Source organism: Doryrhamphus excisus, linkage group LG12, assembly GCF_037039965.1.
Source record: "Doryrhamphus excisus strain RoL-2023G ecotype Guam linkage group LG12, RoL_Dexc_Guam_v1.1, whole genome shotgun sequence".
NCBI classification, from domain to species: Eukaryota; Metazoa; Chordata; class Actinopteri; order Syngnathiformes; family Syngnathidae; genus Doryrhamphus; species Doryrhamphus excisus.
The window spans coordinates 17,968,222-17,985,000 of NC_136368.1; the positions used below are offsets into that span (position 1 = coordinate 17,968,222).

The 16,779-nt window shown below is 42.6% G+C and overlaps 1 protein-coding gene across 3 annotated transcripts in view; it reads left to right on the top strand.

Annotated features, from left to right (window-relative positions):
* hecw2a (HECT, C2 and WW domain containing E3 ubiquitin protein ligase 2a) overlaps positions 1-16,779 on the top strand; it is a 29,910-nt gene that overhangs the window by 3,333 nt on the left and 9,798 nt on the right. The window contains exons 2-18 of one of the 3 annotated variants that reach the window (XM_078795127.1): positions 3,985-4,611; positions 4,755-4,862; positions 4,970-5,064; positions 5,205-5,271; positions 6,876-7,045; positions 7,147-7,286; positions 8,530-8,630; positions 8,706-9,499; positions 11,204-11,450; positions 11,596-11,688; positions 11,903-12,053; positions 14,017-14,123; positions 14,772-14,890; positions 15,146-15,199; positions 15,284-15,331; positions 16,198-16,332; positions 16,456-16,558. In XM_078795127.1, the coding sequence (XP_078651253.1) occupies positions 4,233-4,611; positions 4,755-4,862; positions 4,970-5,064; positions 5,205-5,271; positions 6,876-7,045; positions 7,147-7,286; positions 8,530-8,630; positions 8,706-9,499; positions 11,204-11,450; positions 11,596-11,688; positions 11,903-12,053; positions 14,017-14,123; positions 14,772-14,890; positions 15,146-15,199; positions 15,284-15,331; positions 16,198-16,332; positions 16,456-16,558 (2,911 nt within the window). In that variant the 5' untranslated portion in view covers positions 3,985-4,232. Of the gene's footprint in view, positions 1-3,984; positions 4,612-4,754; positions 4,863-4,969; positions 5,065-5,204; positions 5,272-6,875; positions 7,046-7,146; positions 7,287-8,529; positions 8,631-8,705; positions 9,500-11,203; positions 11,451-11,595; positions 11,689-11,902; positions 12,054-14,016; positions 14,124-14,771; positions 14,891-15,145; positions 15,332-16,197; positions 16,333-16,455; positions 16,559-16,779 lie in introns of all 3 variants that reach the window. The other 2 variants (XM_078795126.1, XM_078795128.1) reach the window with 2 other exon arrangements.

Genomic DNA, 16,779 nt, shown 5'->3' on the forward strand with positions numbered 1-16,779 from the left:
GACATGACAAAACACGACTATAGTCACATTTATACTCTTTTTATTTACAACATATTGCGCAACTGCAGGGTCTTGAGACACATGCTAACTCGCAAACTAGAGAGCTAGCGACCTAAAAACTTACCACTTCCACACGGATATGGAGGATAACTATTAACAGTTATTTAACCTTTAACATGAACATTAATCAAACGTAATATTTTTTTCTGGGTACATGATACCATACAGCATCCATATCAAACATTAAACTTTCATATCAAGGCGGGGGCCTCAAACTAGTGTCCTGCGGGCCACATTTGGCCCACAGGTGGAATGTTTTATCAGCGCTTTTATTGTAGAAAAAATCGGAACCAAAGCACTGAAAAAGTTTGTATATTTTTCTGTTTTTAATAAATGTGTTTTTTGTTGTTGTTTTTTTTTGGAAAGCCTGATGTGGCCCAGTCTCACCCAGACCCTAGCTCCAGTGGCCCCCAAGTAAATTGAGTTTGAGACCCCTGCCTTCCGGTGTTTGAATGTGTAATGGCAGAGGAGCCGTTTCCACTCAGGAACTTCTGTGTGCTGCAGATATCTCGTCTTTTGGGACTTTTCCAGCTAAAAACGCCAACATTCAACTCAGACAAATGAAGGTGAAACTTGATGAAGGGCCACATCCTAACTTCAAGACGATTCTTTTTAAAGGCTTCCGTCATTCCCCTTGCCAAAAATGCAATTTCCCACTCACTGAAATAAGTGAAAAACATCTACAAGAATAATTCATCTCAGACATTTATTGCACTTTTTGAGACGAACGAACATTCTTGTCAGTCCGACATTTCTGTGAGAATATTTCACAGACCTGCTGGGTCCACATAACGCCTCTCACTTGTGGAATGAAGTCTTCATCTAAATGTTGTTTCTTCATACAAAGTAACACTAAGACAATAACACCTCAGTGCTAAGGCTGTGTGTGTGTGTGTGTGTGTGTGTGTGCCCGCACCAGCCCACCAAGGTGCCTTGTTGTGTTAGCAATAAAGTGCTGCAGTCACCCTCTTATTACACACACAGTGCACAGTCGTCCCTCGTTTTTCACGGTTAGTTGGTTCCAGACCCGATCGTGACAAGCAAATTTATACCAAAAAGGATTCCTTACTTCTAAATTAATTTTAAAAAAAAAACAGCCAAGATATCAGGAATCGCACCAAGAACCAACGCTAAAGTCATAGGAAAGATGCTTTCTTTTGTTTCTTTGCTTTTTCCTTTTAATTGTGGCAATAGTTTTAATTCTGTAAAGCACTTTGTGTTGCATGTCTTTGCAGGAAAAGTGCTATACAAATAAAGTTTGATTTGATTTGATAGGAAAGATGATGGATGGCAGGAGCTGGTCAGAGTGTGTCAAACCGACAAGAACTAAAAGGCCACACAGCTATTAATCCAAAAGTAAATAGACGTCTGTTGTGGTCTAAAAAATTAAAGTGGAACTCTTGTGCCATTGTTCGATTTTTATTAAAAAGTAACCTGAGAAAATCCGAACAGTAAAATACTGGGGTGGCAGTGTCACGTTGTGGGGCTGTTTTTGCTGCAGGAGAAACCAGTGCACATGATTAAATAGATAGCATTATGAACTAACAACATTGTGAGGAAATACTGAAACAAACATCTGAAACCAATAACCAGGAAGTTCAAGCATGGCTGCAAATATGTCTTCTAAAAAGGACAATGACCTTAACCATACGGCCTAAATAGTCAAGGCGGCCTCCTAACCTCACTTCATTGGCCAATGAACTGCTGTATATAGTGTTAAGTTGCTGTGTGATGATTTTAGTCTTCAATCTAACACTGCGAGCCAGACTGTTATGTTGTGTATTGTCATGGGTTCCCTTATAGCTTGTGATTGGCTCCTGCTAAAGAAAGAGCAGCGCCGTCTAAACAATTAGTATAGGAGATGTCATCAGATTCAAATATGGTTGTAAATTAACCACATCACTGAATGAGCCACAGGGTTCAAAGTTTTATATATAAAAAAAAAATAGCGTTGTTTGTCTGTATGTGCCCTGCATGCCCGCTGCTCAGAAGGCAAAGGATTGTGGGATTTGTTTGGGTATAGTGCATTTTAGCTTCATTCCAAAATTCCTATATGTATGTATCCACACACTCATATATCATATATGTATGTATCTATATATATACGTATATCCATATTATTATCTTGTCTCCCCCACCCCAACCCATCAAAGTCATTTTCACAGACTCAATCTTTAATCCTACATCAGGTCAAATGTGCAGACCAAACCAACTGAGATTAAAAAAAACACACATATTTGTATTAAATAATACAAAAAAACCCTCAGGATTGAGTCCAGCTAGAGATTGTCCCTGACCGTTCCTGATGTCATTTTTAATCCCAGCTGTCCTGTGGAGCCTTTCTTCTTCTTGTTGCATTTAAAAGCATATAAAACCTAAAAAAAAACATCTATCTATGAACACCTAAAATAATGTGAAAACATCCAAATACACCCACCACTTCAAAACATAAAAAACATATAAAATAATCAATAATCATTGAAATGCATCTGAAAACATCTAGAAGTGTCTGTAATACTTTCAGTATTTGTCTTATTTTGCTGTCACTGTGAAATTAGACATTAGTTGCAGCCAATATTGATAATTATAGGTTATCTAGTATTAGTTAGTAGTATTAGTATTAATTGTCCCTGTACCCTAGAAACCGCCCATGAATGATACGGGAAAAGGCCAAAATGATACTGTGTCAAAGCCCAGGGCGGTGATACTGATAAAATATAGAGTTTAACCATGTCCAGTATCAGCCCCCGTAGCTGTCCACTCAGAGCGCGCTGCTCTGGTATCGTGCCCGTGAAACAACCAATCAGAGAACAGCGCACGAGTGCTTAGTGCCTAGTGCTTCTCCAGTCATCAAAAAAACCCAAACTTGATTAATGGAACTTTAATTGTCAGACATTGATAAGATAAGACTGTTGATAAAATATTATTGTTGAAATATTTTTGCAATTATTGTGTTTACACTGTTTTAGATATAATACATGTAATAAACTGAACATTTTCTGGAAACAAAATGGTCTTTTGATTGATTGATTTGAGACCTCACAGCAAGGAGGACCAGGGTTCGATTCCACCCTCGGCCATCTCATGTTCTCCCCGTGCATGCGTGGGTTTTCTCCGGTTTCCTCCCACATTCCAAAAACATGCTAGGTTAATTAGCGACTCCAAATTCTCCATAGGTATGAATGTGAGTGTGAATGGTTGTTTGTCTATATGTGCCCTGTGATTGGCTGGCCACCAGTCCAGGGTGTACCCCACCTCTTGCCTGAAGACAGCTGGGATAGGCTCCAGCACCCCCGCGACCCTCGTGAGAAAAAAGCGGTAGAAAATGAATGAATGAATCTTTTTCTGGCGGCACGGCAGTCGAGCAATTAGCGCGCAGACCTCACAGCTAGGAGACCAGGGTTCGATTCCACCCTCGGCCATCTCTGTGTGGAGTTTGCATGTTCTCCCCGTGCATGTGTGGGTTTTCTCCGGGTACTCCGGTTTCCTCCCACATTCCAAAAACATGCTAGGTTAATTGGCGACTCCAAATTGTCCATAGGTATGAATGTGAGTGTGAATGGTTGTTTGTCTATATGTGCCCTGTGATTGGCTGGCCACCAGTCCAGGGTGTACCCCGCCTCTCGCCCGAAGACAGCTGGGATAGGCTCCAGCACCCCTGTGACCCTCATGAGGAAAAAGCGGTAGAAAATGAATGAATGAAAAGAGCAAATAACAAATGATATGTACTTTACAAAAGGACATAAACAGGATATTGGTAAGAAAGCCAATATTGAGCATCTCTACCAAAAATGTGCATATTTTTTTAGCGGTCGCATATATTAGTCGCTGATTAGTAGGTGAAAAAAGTGTGATTTGGAGCTCACGCCATATTAATTTGAATTGTGCATAAGTGTTTTTTCTCGCTTGTCTTCCTGTCTGCAGGTGCTGATAGTGAATTTTAAGATATCCAAGTGGCAAAGAGGTGCCGTCATGATGGAGGCACCCGCCAGTAGAGACGCAGACAACATGCCTCACACGTTCCTGCCCACAAAAACGAAAGCTACTATCAGACAGTGGGATTTAGGTGAAGACAACATGGGTCATCACCTCAGAGACCAGCTCCCCCAATAAGCAGCATCTCACCTCACTTCCTTCTGGGGGTCACCCAAAGTCTTCACTTACCGTTCAACATGCGTCCGTCTCTTGCCACGGCAGTCCTTCCGGCCAGGACGCGTTCCCACAATGCACCTAATCTCGCAGTGGGGACTCGTGAGCATCTCTCAGCTCCTCGAAGGCGGAGTCCGAATATCCGACACACACTAAGCCCGGAGAACCTTCGGACCCTAGCAGAGAGAGGAGGAGCATCTGTGGACACTGTGTCTATGATCAGCGGCCCCATTGGACTTCCACGGGCCAACAGCGACACGGATCTGGTCAGTTCTCAAAGCAGGTCCTCATTGACTGCATCCACACTGGAGTACACGCTAAACCGCGGACAGAACCTGGTCATATCCTGGGATATCAAGGAGGAAGTGGACGCTACGGACTGGATTGGACTGTACCATATTGGTAAGGTGCTTTCTATTGGGCTTCTATTAGGGTTGGTCCTCGGTTCTGATGTATTTAGATTTGACCAAAAACCATTTAGGAATCTAATGATCTGAAGGGATAGTAGACCATGCATCAACACAACCGTTTATGGCCTCCTCCAGATGAAACCAGTCCATCCAATGTGTGGGACTGCAAGAACCGAGGCGTGAACGGAACCCAGAAAGGACAGATAGTCTGGCGGTTGGAGGCCGGACCTTACTTCATGGAGCGTAAGTTAGCTCTTACATTGTCACCCCATGAAAATAATATGTATATATGGAAAAAAAAAAAACAAGTACATGACTGACTCATCATTTTTTTGCTACGTCGTCTGCAGCTGAGACCAAGATCTGCTTCAAGTATTACCATGGAGTCAGTGGAGCCCTGAGAGCAACAACTCCCTGCATCACCGTAAAGAACACCGCAGTCCTGGTTTGTGTCTAGAAATATGACTCATGTCATACGACAAAGTGATGTTTATGTTTATGAATCCACAAATGACAATGATAACAAATCTTCATTGTATGCTAATGAAATCCAGAATCATGTCTGCATAGTACAATCTTTTCTAGGTGGAGGGCCTTGCAGAGCAGGTGGGAGTCGAACATCCACGGAAACTGATAAGCTTCACTTTGACAGGTCAGTTGACACTTTTGAATTTTTTTTACCATAACAAAAGAGCAAATAGGGCGGCACGGCGGTCTCGTTGTTAGCGCGCAGACCTCACAGCTAGGAGACCAGGGTTCAATTCCACCCTCGGGCATCTCTGTGTGGAGTTTGTATGTTCTCCCCGTGCATGCGTGGGTTTTCTCCGAGTACTCCGGTTTCTTTCCCACATTCCAAAAACATGCTAGGTTAATTGGCGACTCCAAATTGTCCATAGGTATGAATGTGAGTGTGAATGGTTGTTTGTCTATATGTGCCTTGTGATTGGCTGGCAACCAGTCCAGGGTGACAGCTGGGATAGGCTCCAGCACCCCCCCACGACCCTCGTGAGGAAAAAGCGGTAGAAAATGAATGAATGAATGAAAAGAGCAAATAACAAATGATATGTACTTTACAAAAGGACATAAACAGGATTTTATTCAAAATACCTCATTTTTTTGTACACCAATTTCTTGAAGGATTCAACGAAAATTCTTACCAATAATATTTCTCGTTTTTTTATATACTGTCTTGATGATTGTACGACGAAACTACTCTGTTTGCTCACGTATCATTCTTAAGAAAAAATGCATTGGGGGCGGAGTTAGCATGGTTATCACCCCGCCATGACATCATCACTTATTGACTTTGTAGTTCTTTGTTAACTAACACAGTTACAACACAAGTACTTTTTCTTATTGAGTACAGCTGCAAAATACCCAAGTACCATCACTTTGGTATGCAGGGTGTATCCCGCCTCTTGCCCAATGTCAGTTGGGATAGGCTCCAGCATACTCCCGTGATCCTCATATGAGGATAAGCGGCATAGAAAATGAATGAATGAAAGAAATACTATTGAATTCATGAAAGAACTCGTAGCAAAACACAAAGGTGGTATCCCTTCACTGACTCCCTTTCTGTTCATCACCGTCATTGCCAACGAGAGTCTTCAATCACGGTAAAAGCGATGTTAAATATTCATTCTCAGGGCATTGAATCGATCGCTTTGATTGATCGTTTCCTTGGCATGGACATACAGTGACCTGGATGAATAAGAATATTCAGACATTAAATATTCATTCATCATTCATATGTATTATTTCTGAACGTAAAAATAGAATTCATTCATTCATTCATTTACCGCTTATCCTCACGAGGGTCGCAGGGGTGCTGGAGCCTATCCCAGCTGTCTTCGGGCGAGAGGCGGGGTACACCCTGGACTGGTGGCCAGCCAATCACAGAAAACTAGAATTGTAAAACTCTAAAAATGTGTTTTGTGTTAACATTGTTGGTGAATTTACATTATTTCTTATGGGAAACGTGTATTTGGTTAGAGTACTGTATGTTTTGGTTTGAGTATGACCTTCCGGAACAGATTTTTTTTATTACTGCCGCTGGTGCTAATGTAACCACTGAAGTGTAGTCGTAGTAGTTACATATTCCAAAAATTATTTTAGTGTTTGGCACAAACATTTTTGATTTTGCTTCCTTTTTTTTACCTAGTAACTTAGTGCTTAGTACGAGTAGCTCCTCCTGTTGTACTAGTTGTGTTATTTTGAAATCTTTGAACTGGAAATCTTGGACTTGTGTGGTTACAGATCTGCGTGCCACGGGCCTGAAGAAAGGCATGTTTTTCCATCCGGATCCATATCTAAAGATGTCCATCCACCCTGGGAAGCGGAGTGTCTTCCCTGTTTTTAGTCATCATGGGCAAGAACGCCGATCAGCCATCATTGCAAACACCATCAATCCGATTTGGCATGGAGAGGTGACCGACTGTATTCACTCTTCACACACACACACACACACCATGTCCTTCATCATCCTCATCTAAACACATTCTGACTATTTTACTGTGTCTCTCTGCAGAAATACACCTTTGTAGCGCTCATGACGGACATTCTGTACATCGAAGTGAAGGACAAGTTTGCAAAAAGTAGACCAATCATCAAACGATTCCTTGGTCAGCTAACAATCCCTGTACAGCGCCTGATTGAAAAAATACCTGGGTAAGTAAAAACCAAACAACATAGACTGGTTTTGTAGGTGTACCCCCTTAAAAACAATACAGTACATTGTACAATGTTCATGTAGCAGCGTGAGACAGCATGATAAAAAATAACATTAAAGTACTTATGGCACCAAAATATTTATTCATTCATTCATTTTCTATCGCTTTTCCTCACAAGGGTCGCGGGGGTGCTGGAGCCTATCCCAGCTGTCTTCGGGCGTGAGGCGGGGTACACCCTGGGCTGGTGGCCAGCCAATCACAGGGCACATATAGACAAACAACCATTCACACTCACATTCATACCTATGGACAATTTGGAGTCGCTAATTAACCTAGCATGTTTTTGGAATGTGGGAGGAAACCGGAGTACCCGGAGAAAACCCACGCATGCACGGGGAGAACATGCAAACTCCACACAGAGATGGCCGAGCGTGGAATTGAACCCTGGTCTCCTAGCTGTGAGGTCGGCGCGCTAACCACTAGACCACCGTGAAAACATTTTAATCTTAATTTTGCTGTGAAAAATAACATTAAAAGGCATATTTCCTGTATTAGGCTGCACAAGTGGTTAGCACGTAGGCCTCACAGCTTGGAGACCCGAGTTCGATTCCACCCTCGGGCATCTCTGTGTGGAGTTTGCACGTTTTCCCCGTGCATGTGTGGGTTTTCTCCGGGTACTCCGGTTTCCTCCCACATTCCAAAAACATGCTAGGTTAATTAGCGACTCCAAATTGTCCATAGGTATGAATGTGAGTGTGAATGGTTGTTTGACTATATGTGCCCTGTGAACTACTACTACTACACTTCAGTGGTTACATTAGCACCAGCGGCAGTAATAAAAAAAATCTGTTCCAGAAGGTCATACTCAAACCAAAACATACAGTACTCTAACCAAATACATGTTTCCCATAAGAAATAATGTAAATTCACCAACAATGTTACATTTTTAGAGTTTTACAATTCTAGTTTTCTGTGATTGGCTGGCGACCAGTCCAGGGTGTACCCCGCCTCTCGCCCAAAGACAGCTAGGGTAGGCTCCAGCACCCCAGCGGGACAAAAGGAATGAATAAATTTCCTCTGTTAGACGTGTGCTTAAATTAATTATTATTACTGTAATTTGTGGTATTTTCTCATGCTTATACAGTATTTCAGAGGACATTAGTGTTTTTTTTTTTTACTTTTTTTTACTTAATGACATAAACAGACGAAAAAATAAAAGTTATGTGTAATGGTTGTGTCAGAATCCAGCCGGTGAGTTTCCCGCTGTGTCGCCGCCTGCCCACGGAACATGTGAGCGGACAGTTGCAGTTCAAGGTGGAACTCACATCTACTGGTGCTGACGGTAAATACCTTCTCTAGTAGTGTTTGCCTACCTTTAAAACATGTCATGATATAGTTCCTCAACATGCGCCACCAGGTGCCTCTCCTGATTCCATCATTGGCCTTTCAACATTCAACGGAGCTCCAGGGACTCCATCAGATGATGAGGATCTGCCTCATCACCTTCCAGGAATGGTCTCGGCAGGTCCTTCTCCCACTGGCTCCCAGGACTCTCAAAGTATTTGGGAAGGCGGGGCTTCTGCGTACCCAGAAAAAGAGCTTTCACTTGTTGGTGCCGAGGCACGATTTTTGGGGGGACATGAATTACTTCAGAGGTCATTCAGTGAGGGCCTGGATGCCATTGAAGCTCCCAAAGGTCCTGGAGAAAGACCGCTAGGTGCTGCGTCTCCTAAATTACGGTCAAGCTTCCCCACGCACACTCGGCTTAGCGCTATGTTGCACATCGATTCCGATGAGGATGAAGACAGGTCTGGGGCCAGCGAAATGCTTCCAATTCCACCCTCTCCTCTACTGCTGAATGGAGTTCCTCCAGATGTTACAGGTCCTGATGAAGATGACGCACCTCCTGGAGAGGAGGAGCCAGAATGTCTTGAAGATATACCCTCTGAGGCCCAAGTGGCCCCTAAGCTGGAGGCAGGTCTGAACCAAGATGATGTCCTGGAAGTAGATGTCTTCTCTGAGGCGGACGACGCTCCTTTCTCAGAGGCGGTTTCCCATAATACTTTACCAGAAGGTGGAGATGTGCTTGAAGTGGGAGTGGAACCTGTTGAGGAGCCTTCTTCGGAGATGGACACCTGCTCCATGGCAACAGCCCCACAGACGGTCTTCTCTTCCTCAGACAGTTGTCCCGTGACGTTGACCACTGCTGTGGTAAGTTCACCAAAACAAGTCATTCATTCATTCATTTTCTACCGCTTTTCCTCACGAGGGTTGCGGGGGGTGCTGGAGCCTATCCCAGCTGTCTTCGGGCGTGAGGCGGGGTACACCCTGGACTGGTGGCCAGCCAATCACAGGGCACATATAGACAAACAACCATTCACACTCACATTCATATGGACAATTTGCATGTTTTTGGAATGTGGGTGGAAACCGGAGTACCCGGAGAAAACCCACGGGGAGAACATGCAAACTCCTCACAGAGATGCCCGAGGGTGGAATTGAACCCTGGTCTCCTAGCTGTGAGGTCTGCGCACTAACCACTAAACCACCGTGCCGCCCCTATGTCAATACATGTTGCTCATTAAGATAATAACAAAAAAAACAAGAAATGTATTCATGCACCTTTCTCCATGATACTTTGTTGTAAAAATCTGATCAGCTCATGGTGAGCTTGGGTATATAATCATCTATCTGGGCAGTCAAATTCATTCATTCATTCATTCATTCATTCAAATATTATGCATTGGACTTGGTATCCACCTGGTCATGGTGCTGTCAAAAAAATCGCCTACCAGGTTCTCCCTTAAAGATGAAGCGAGTACTACAAGTGCCTCCGTATGACATTTCTGTGTACTTTATTGTCCGATTAGGAAGAATAATAATGCCACACTTACATTAGTGATATTGGACTGTGTGTAGAAATGTGTAAATAGTGTGTAAGAAATGTTTCTGCAACATTATATTATTGCCGTCGTGCTGACAAACCGAAACTGGCAGTCATGATGATTCACCTCAGAGTGAACTCAGACGGTAGGCAGGGCTTGCACACTAAGCCCAGAAGACACACACACACACACACACACACACACAACTTGATGGTAGGTTTCCACGCTTTTTTTTTTAATTAAAATGTTTACATAGAATGATTAGAATCATACAGACAATACCTTTATAATACAGTTCTATGGACAAATAATAATATTTATTTTCTGGTTGTTTTTCATCATCATGTCACTTAAATGTGTTGATTGTGTTGAATCAATTGTCAGTAATTCATAAAATATAAACTTCACTTTTATAGAGCATTACCTGAAATGACTACTTAAACGAGTACTTAAATTGATATTTTGTTTTTTTTTGGCATGATGTTGTGTGACATAGGCTGCACGGTGCCGTAGTGGTTAGCACGCAGGCCACACAGTTAGGAAACCCGAGTTCGATTCCACCCTCGGCTACCTTTGTGTGGAGTTTGCATGTTCTCCCTGTGCATGAGTGGGTTTTCTCTGGGTACTCCGGTTTCCTCCCACATTCCAAAAACATGCTAGGTTAATTAGCGACTCCAAATTGTCCATAGGTATGAATGTGAGTGTGAATGGTTGTTTGTCTATATGTGCCCTGTGATTGGCTGGCGACCAGTCCAGAGTGTACCCCGCCTCTCACCTGAAGACATTTGAGATGTGCGGATAAGCGGTAGAAAATGAATGAATAGTTGTGTGACATCCCCATCAGTAGTGTAGTGTATCAACATTGACTTACTCTTTACTTTGTTGCCTGAGTGGTTAGTTGCTGGGGTCATTTAAATAAAGAGTTTTGCTTCTCAAAACAATATGCTGACAAATACTTCCTCAGGAGATGTTACAGTATGTCATGGTGAAACATTTCAAAGCATTTTTTTTCCTTACCATAATTGTGTAGGACGCAGAAGAGGTGCCAGACACGGCTATTGATCCAGGGGGGGATGTGATTTGTGGCGATCCGCCTGGAGACAATGAAGGTAGTGGACAGTCTCTTTGTCCTGAGGGAGAAGCTGCCTCAGCTTTAGAGCAGGAGAACATTCTGGAGATCAGTGTGAGAAAGCTGAGCCTGCAGGCTGAAGAACAAGAAGGAGATGAGTCAAAGCCACAAGAGGAGATGGTTACCACAGAAACAGATGGAGAGGAAGGTATGGGGAGGTCTGTTCACTTTTTCTTTGCATAAACACAGTAACATGGATTTGTTTACATACCTAGAAAGTAATGTGTTACCGGATTATTCTTATTGGTACGAACGCCTCAGCAGTCGCCACATCGATGATTTTGTGTGAACAGGTACTCCTGTCAATGGTCACCCTGTCAGATCACTTCCGTCTGTTCGACAAGACATTCACCGCTATCAACGTGTGGACGAGCCTCTTCCACCCAGTGAGTGTCTGTGTCCACATGCAGAATGTTACGGAAATTGCAGAAAAACAGAATAGAGGTGGTGTGGCATGTAAATGTGTTGTAATGTGAATGATCAGTGTGAACGCAGGGTGTGTGCAAATAATGAATAATGAATTGAAGTCTTTCAACGTGGTAAATAGTCTCGTGTTTACAATGTCGGCTGCTTTTGTGTTGTTTTTTCAATGTCCGTCAGACTGGGAGGCTCGTATCGACAGTCACGGAAGAATCTTTTTTGTGGACCATGTGAATAGAACCACCACATGGCAGCGACCCACCGGACCTCCTGCACCGCAGGGTTTGACCCGGTCTAATTCCATTCAGCAAATGGAGCAACTCAACCGAAGGTGAAATACTTTTAAAATACTTAACGGAACCGATGGAACACTAGATGAAACACTTGACAAAATATTTGAAACACTTGATGAAACTGATGAAACACTAGATGAAACACTTGTATCACTTGTTGAGTAGGCACTGGATGAAACACTGAACCAAACATTTGAAACACTTGATGAAATTGATGAAACACTTGATGAAACTGATGAAACACTTGATGAAACTGATGAGACATGAGACGAAACACTTCACAAAACCGATGGAACACTTGACAAAACATTTGAAACACTTGATGAAACTGATGAGACATGAGATGAAACACTTCACGAAACTGATGACACACTTGATGAAACTGATGGAACACTTGATGAAACACTTGTTGAGTAGACACTAGATGAAGCATGCGACAAAGCATTTGAAACACTTGATGAAACTGATTGAACACTTGTTGAGTCACTAGATGAAACACTTGACAATACATTTGAAACACTTGATGAAACTGATGAAACACTTGTTGAGTGGACACTAGATGAAACGCAACAAAACATTTGAAACACTTGATGAAACTGATGAAACACTTGTTGAGTGGACACTAGATGAAACACGCAACAAAACATTTGAAACACTTGATGAAACTGATTGAACACTTGTTGAGTCACTAGATGAAACACTTGACAATGCATTTGAAACACTTGATGAAACTGATGAAACACTTGTTGAGTCACTAGATGAAACACTTGTTGAGTCACTAGATGAAACACTTGTTGAGTCACTAGATGAAACACTTGTAACACTTGTTGAGTCACTAGATGAAACACGCGACAATACATTTGAAACACTTGATGAAACTGATGAAACACTTGTTGAGTGGACACTAGATGAAACACGCGACAAAACATTTGAAACACTTGATGAAACTGATGAAACACTTGATGAAACTGATGAAACACTTGTTGAGTCACTAGATGAAACACTTGTAACACTTGTTGAGTCACTAGATGAAACACTTGTAACACTTGTTGAGTCACTAGATGAAACACTTGTTGAGTCACTAGATGAAACACTTGTTGAGTCACTAGATGAAACACTTGTAACACTTGTTGAGTCACTAGATGAAACACGCGACAAAACATTTGAAACACTTGATGAAACTGATGAAACACTTGTTGAGTCACTAGATGAAACACTTGTAACACTTGTTGAGTAGACACTAGATGAAGCACGTGACAAAACATTTGAAACACTTGATGAAACTGATTGAACAATTGTTGAGTCACGAGATGAAACACTTGTAACACTTGTTGAGTCACTAGATGAAACACTTGACAATACATTTGAAACACTTGATGAAACTGATGAAACACTTGTTGAGTGGACACTAGATGAAACACGCGACAAAGCATTTGAAACACTTGATGAAACTGATTGAACACTTGTTGAGTCACGAGATGAAACACTTGTAACACTTATTGAGTCACGAGATGAAACACTTGTAACACTTATTGAGTCACTAGATGAAACACTTGTAACACTTGTTGAGTCACGAGATGAAACACTTGTAACACTTATTGAGTCACTAGATGAAACACTTGTAACACTTGTTGAGTAGACACTAGATGAAACACGTGACAAAGCATTTGAAACACTTGATGAAACTGATTGAACACTTGTTGAGTCACTAGATGAAACACTTGACAATACATTTGAAACACTTGATGAAACTGATGAAACACTTCCCAAAACTGATGACACACTTGATGAAACTGATGGAACGCTTGTTGAGTCACTAGATGAAACACTTGTAACACTTGTTGAGTGGACACTAGATGAAACACTTGACAAAACATTTGAAACACTTGATGAAACTGATGAAACTCTAAACACTTGATAAAACACTCAATGTAACACTTGATCCCATCTCCTCTTGTGGCTTTGACTCAACTATATTTTCTGTATTGTTTTCCCATCCAGATATCAGAGCATCAGAAGGACAATAACCAGCAGTGATCGAACGGAGGACAACACAGCTGACCTGCTCCCTGAACCTGAAACTGAATTGATGCCTCACTCCATTCCTGGTCAGTTTTCACTTAGAAACACGGGGAAATGAAGTGGAAGGTGTATTCTGAAGAAGAAAACACACATTTTGCTTATAATGGGGGAAAATAAGTATTCGATCCCCTGATGATTTTGTGAATTATGATATGAAAAGTTTCATTTTAACATTTTACTCTGCTAATGTGACACCAAAAAAAAAAACAATAACAAAAACATTTTGCATAGATGGCTGCACGGTGTTGTAGTGGTTAGTGTGCAGGCCTCACAGCTAGGAGACCCGAGTTCAATTCCACCATCTTTGTGTGGAGTTTGCATGTTCTCCCCGTGCATGCGTGCGTTTCCTCCCACATTCCAAAAACATGCTAGGTTAATTAGCGACTCCAAATTGTCCATAGGTATGAATAGGAGTGTGAATGGTTGTTTGTCTATATGTGCCCTGTGATTGGCTTGTGAGGATAATGAATGAATGTTTTCATAGTTAAATAAACAACTATGAAATAGGTGTAAAGTTATGTGATTTGATGAGATTTCTGTGTTTTCTGACACAACGCCACGTTGGTTGTGGTGTCATTTGGGGTCGCATTTGCAATCACCGTTACAAAAAAGTTGTGTTGTACAATGTTTTAACAAGTAAAAATGATTCAGCATATCCTCTTTTTGTTGTGTAGAATACCGACGAGAGAGTGCAGTCAGCCATGCGAGTGGTCGTCTTTCTCTGCTGCTCCAATCTCCCAGCGCCAAGTTCCTGTGCAACCCCGACTTCTTTACTGTGCTGCATTCTAACCCTGTCAGTGCTCTTCATTGTGCATTATTCATTCAAGCATCACATCACGTATCAATATCAATACAGCAACTTAAACATCATTAATATTATTGGCTATTATTTTGCTTTGTCCCAGTGGCTGCCTTGCACATTGGCTTATTGAAAAAAGGAAGTCATAACCACAAAACATCGTAATTTCATCGTAACTTATGACTGTCAAGTATAAAATGTATTCTAATATAATGTATGATCGCTATTGCTGTGTGTGTTCTCCACCAGAGTGCCTACCGCATGTTTACAAGCAACACCTGCCTGAAGCATATGATCAGTAAGGTGCGGCGAGACGCTCATTACTTTGAGCGCTACCAGCACAATCGTGACCTCGTAACCTTCCTCAACATGTTCTCCAACAAACAGTTGGAGCTTCCCCGCGGTTGGGAAATGAAACACGACCATACTGGAAAGGTGTGTGTTCAGTTATCACCGCATGACGTTGTTACACGTTACATAACATGTAACATAACATGTGATGTCTAAGTTGGCAAGCTAAGAAGCCAAGGAATAAATATTCATTCATTGTCTTTTCCTGGCGGCACGGCGGTCGAGTGGTTAGCGCGCAGACCTCACAGCTAGGAGACCAGGGTTCAATTCCACCCTCGGTCATCTCTGTGTGAAGTATGCATGTTCTCCCCGTGCATGTGTTGGTTTCCTCCCACATTCCAAAATTAATTAATTGGTGACTCCAAATTGTCCATAGGTATGAATGTGAGTGTGAATGGTTGTTTGTCTATATGTGCCCTGTGATTGGCTGGCCACCAGTCCAGGGTGTACCCCGCCTCTCGCCTGAAGACAGCTGGGATAGGCTCCAGCACCCTTCACGACCCTTGTGAGGAAAAAGCGGTAGAAAATGAATGAATGAATCTTTTCCTGGTTAGCGCGCAGACCTCACAGCTAGGAGACCGGGGTTCAATTCCACCCCTCGGCCATTTCTGTGTGGAGTTTGCATGTTCTCCCCGTGCATGCGTGGGTTTTCTCCGGGTACTCCGGTTTCCTCCCACATTCCAAAAACATGCTAGGTTAATTAGCGACTCCAAATTGTCCATAGGTATGAATGTGAGTGTGAATGGTTGTTTGTCTATATGTACCCTGTAATTGTACCCCGCCTCTTGCCCGAAGACAGCTGGGATAGGCTCCAGCGACCCTCGTGAGGAAAAAGCGGTAGAAAATGAATGAATGTTTTTTCCTGCCATCTTGACTTTCTAATGTATGCTATAAGAAGTGTGTGCAGGGTATCCCTGCATGACCCAAGATGTTTGCATCTCACTTCTCAGCCCTTTTTTGTGGACCACAATTGTCGGTCAACAACCTTCATCGACCCACGGTTGCCTCTTCAGAGTTCTCGATCCACCGGCCTGCTGGCCCACCGCCAGCACCTGAGCCGCCAGCGCAGCCATAGCGCCGGAGAGGTTAGACCAGACTGGAGGCAACGTAGGCCTTTCGGTGTCACTGCGTCCTTCCACCCACCTAAACACCCAAATTCTGCTTTTCAGTTCACTTTAGTGTGACACGGCCTGACCTTTTTTTCACAGGTGGCGGACGACTCTCGACAAACCAATGCCCCCATGATGCCACGCCCATCCAGCACCTTCAGTGGCTCCAGTCGAAGTCATTACCAGGATGTGGTGCCTGTGGGTACGTGAGTAAAACCAGCACTTGTGTCTGGTACTTATTCGAGATGTCCGACGTTATCGCTCGACTGATATACTTATATACATGAGATGTGACTGCTATGTCGAATATTGGTAAAAATACAATATCAAGCATTACTAGTAGTTCTGGTATATATAAAATGACAATATGTACAATATCGCTCAAAAGTTTGGGATCACTTGGAAATTTGTACTATTTAGTGC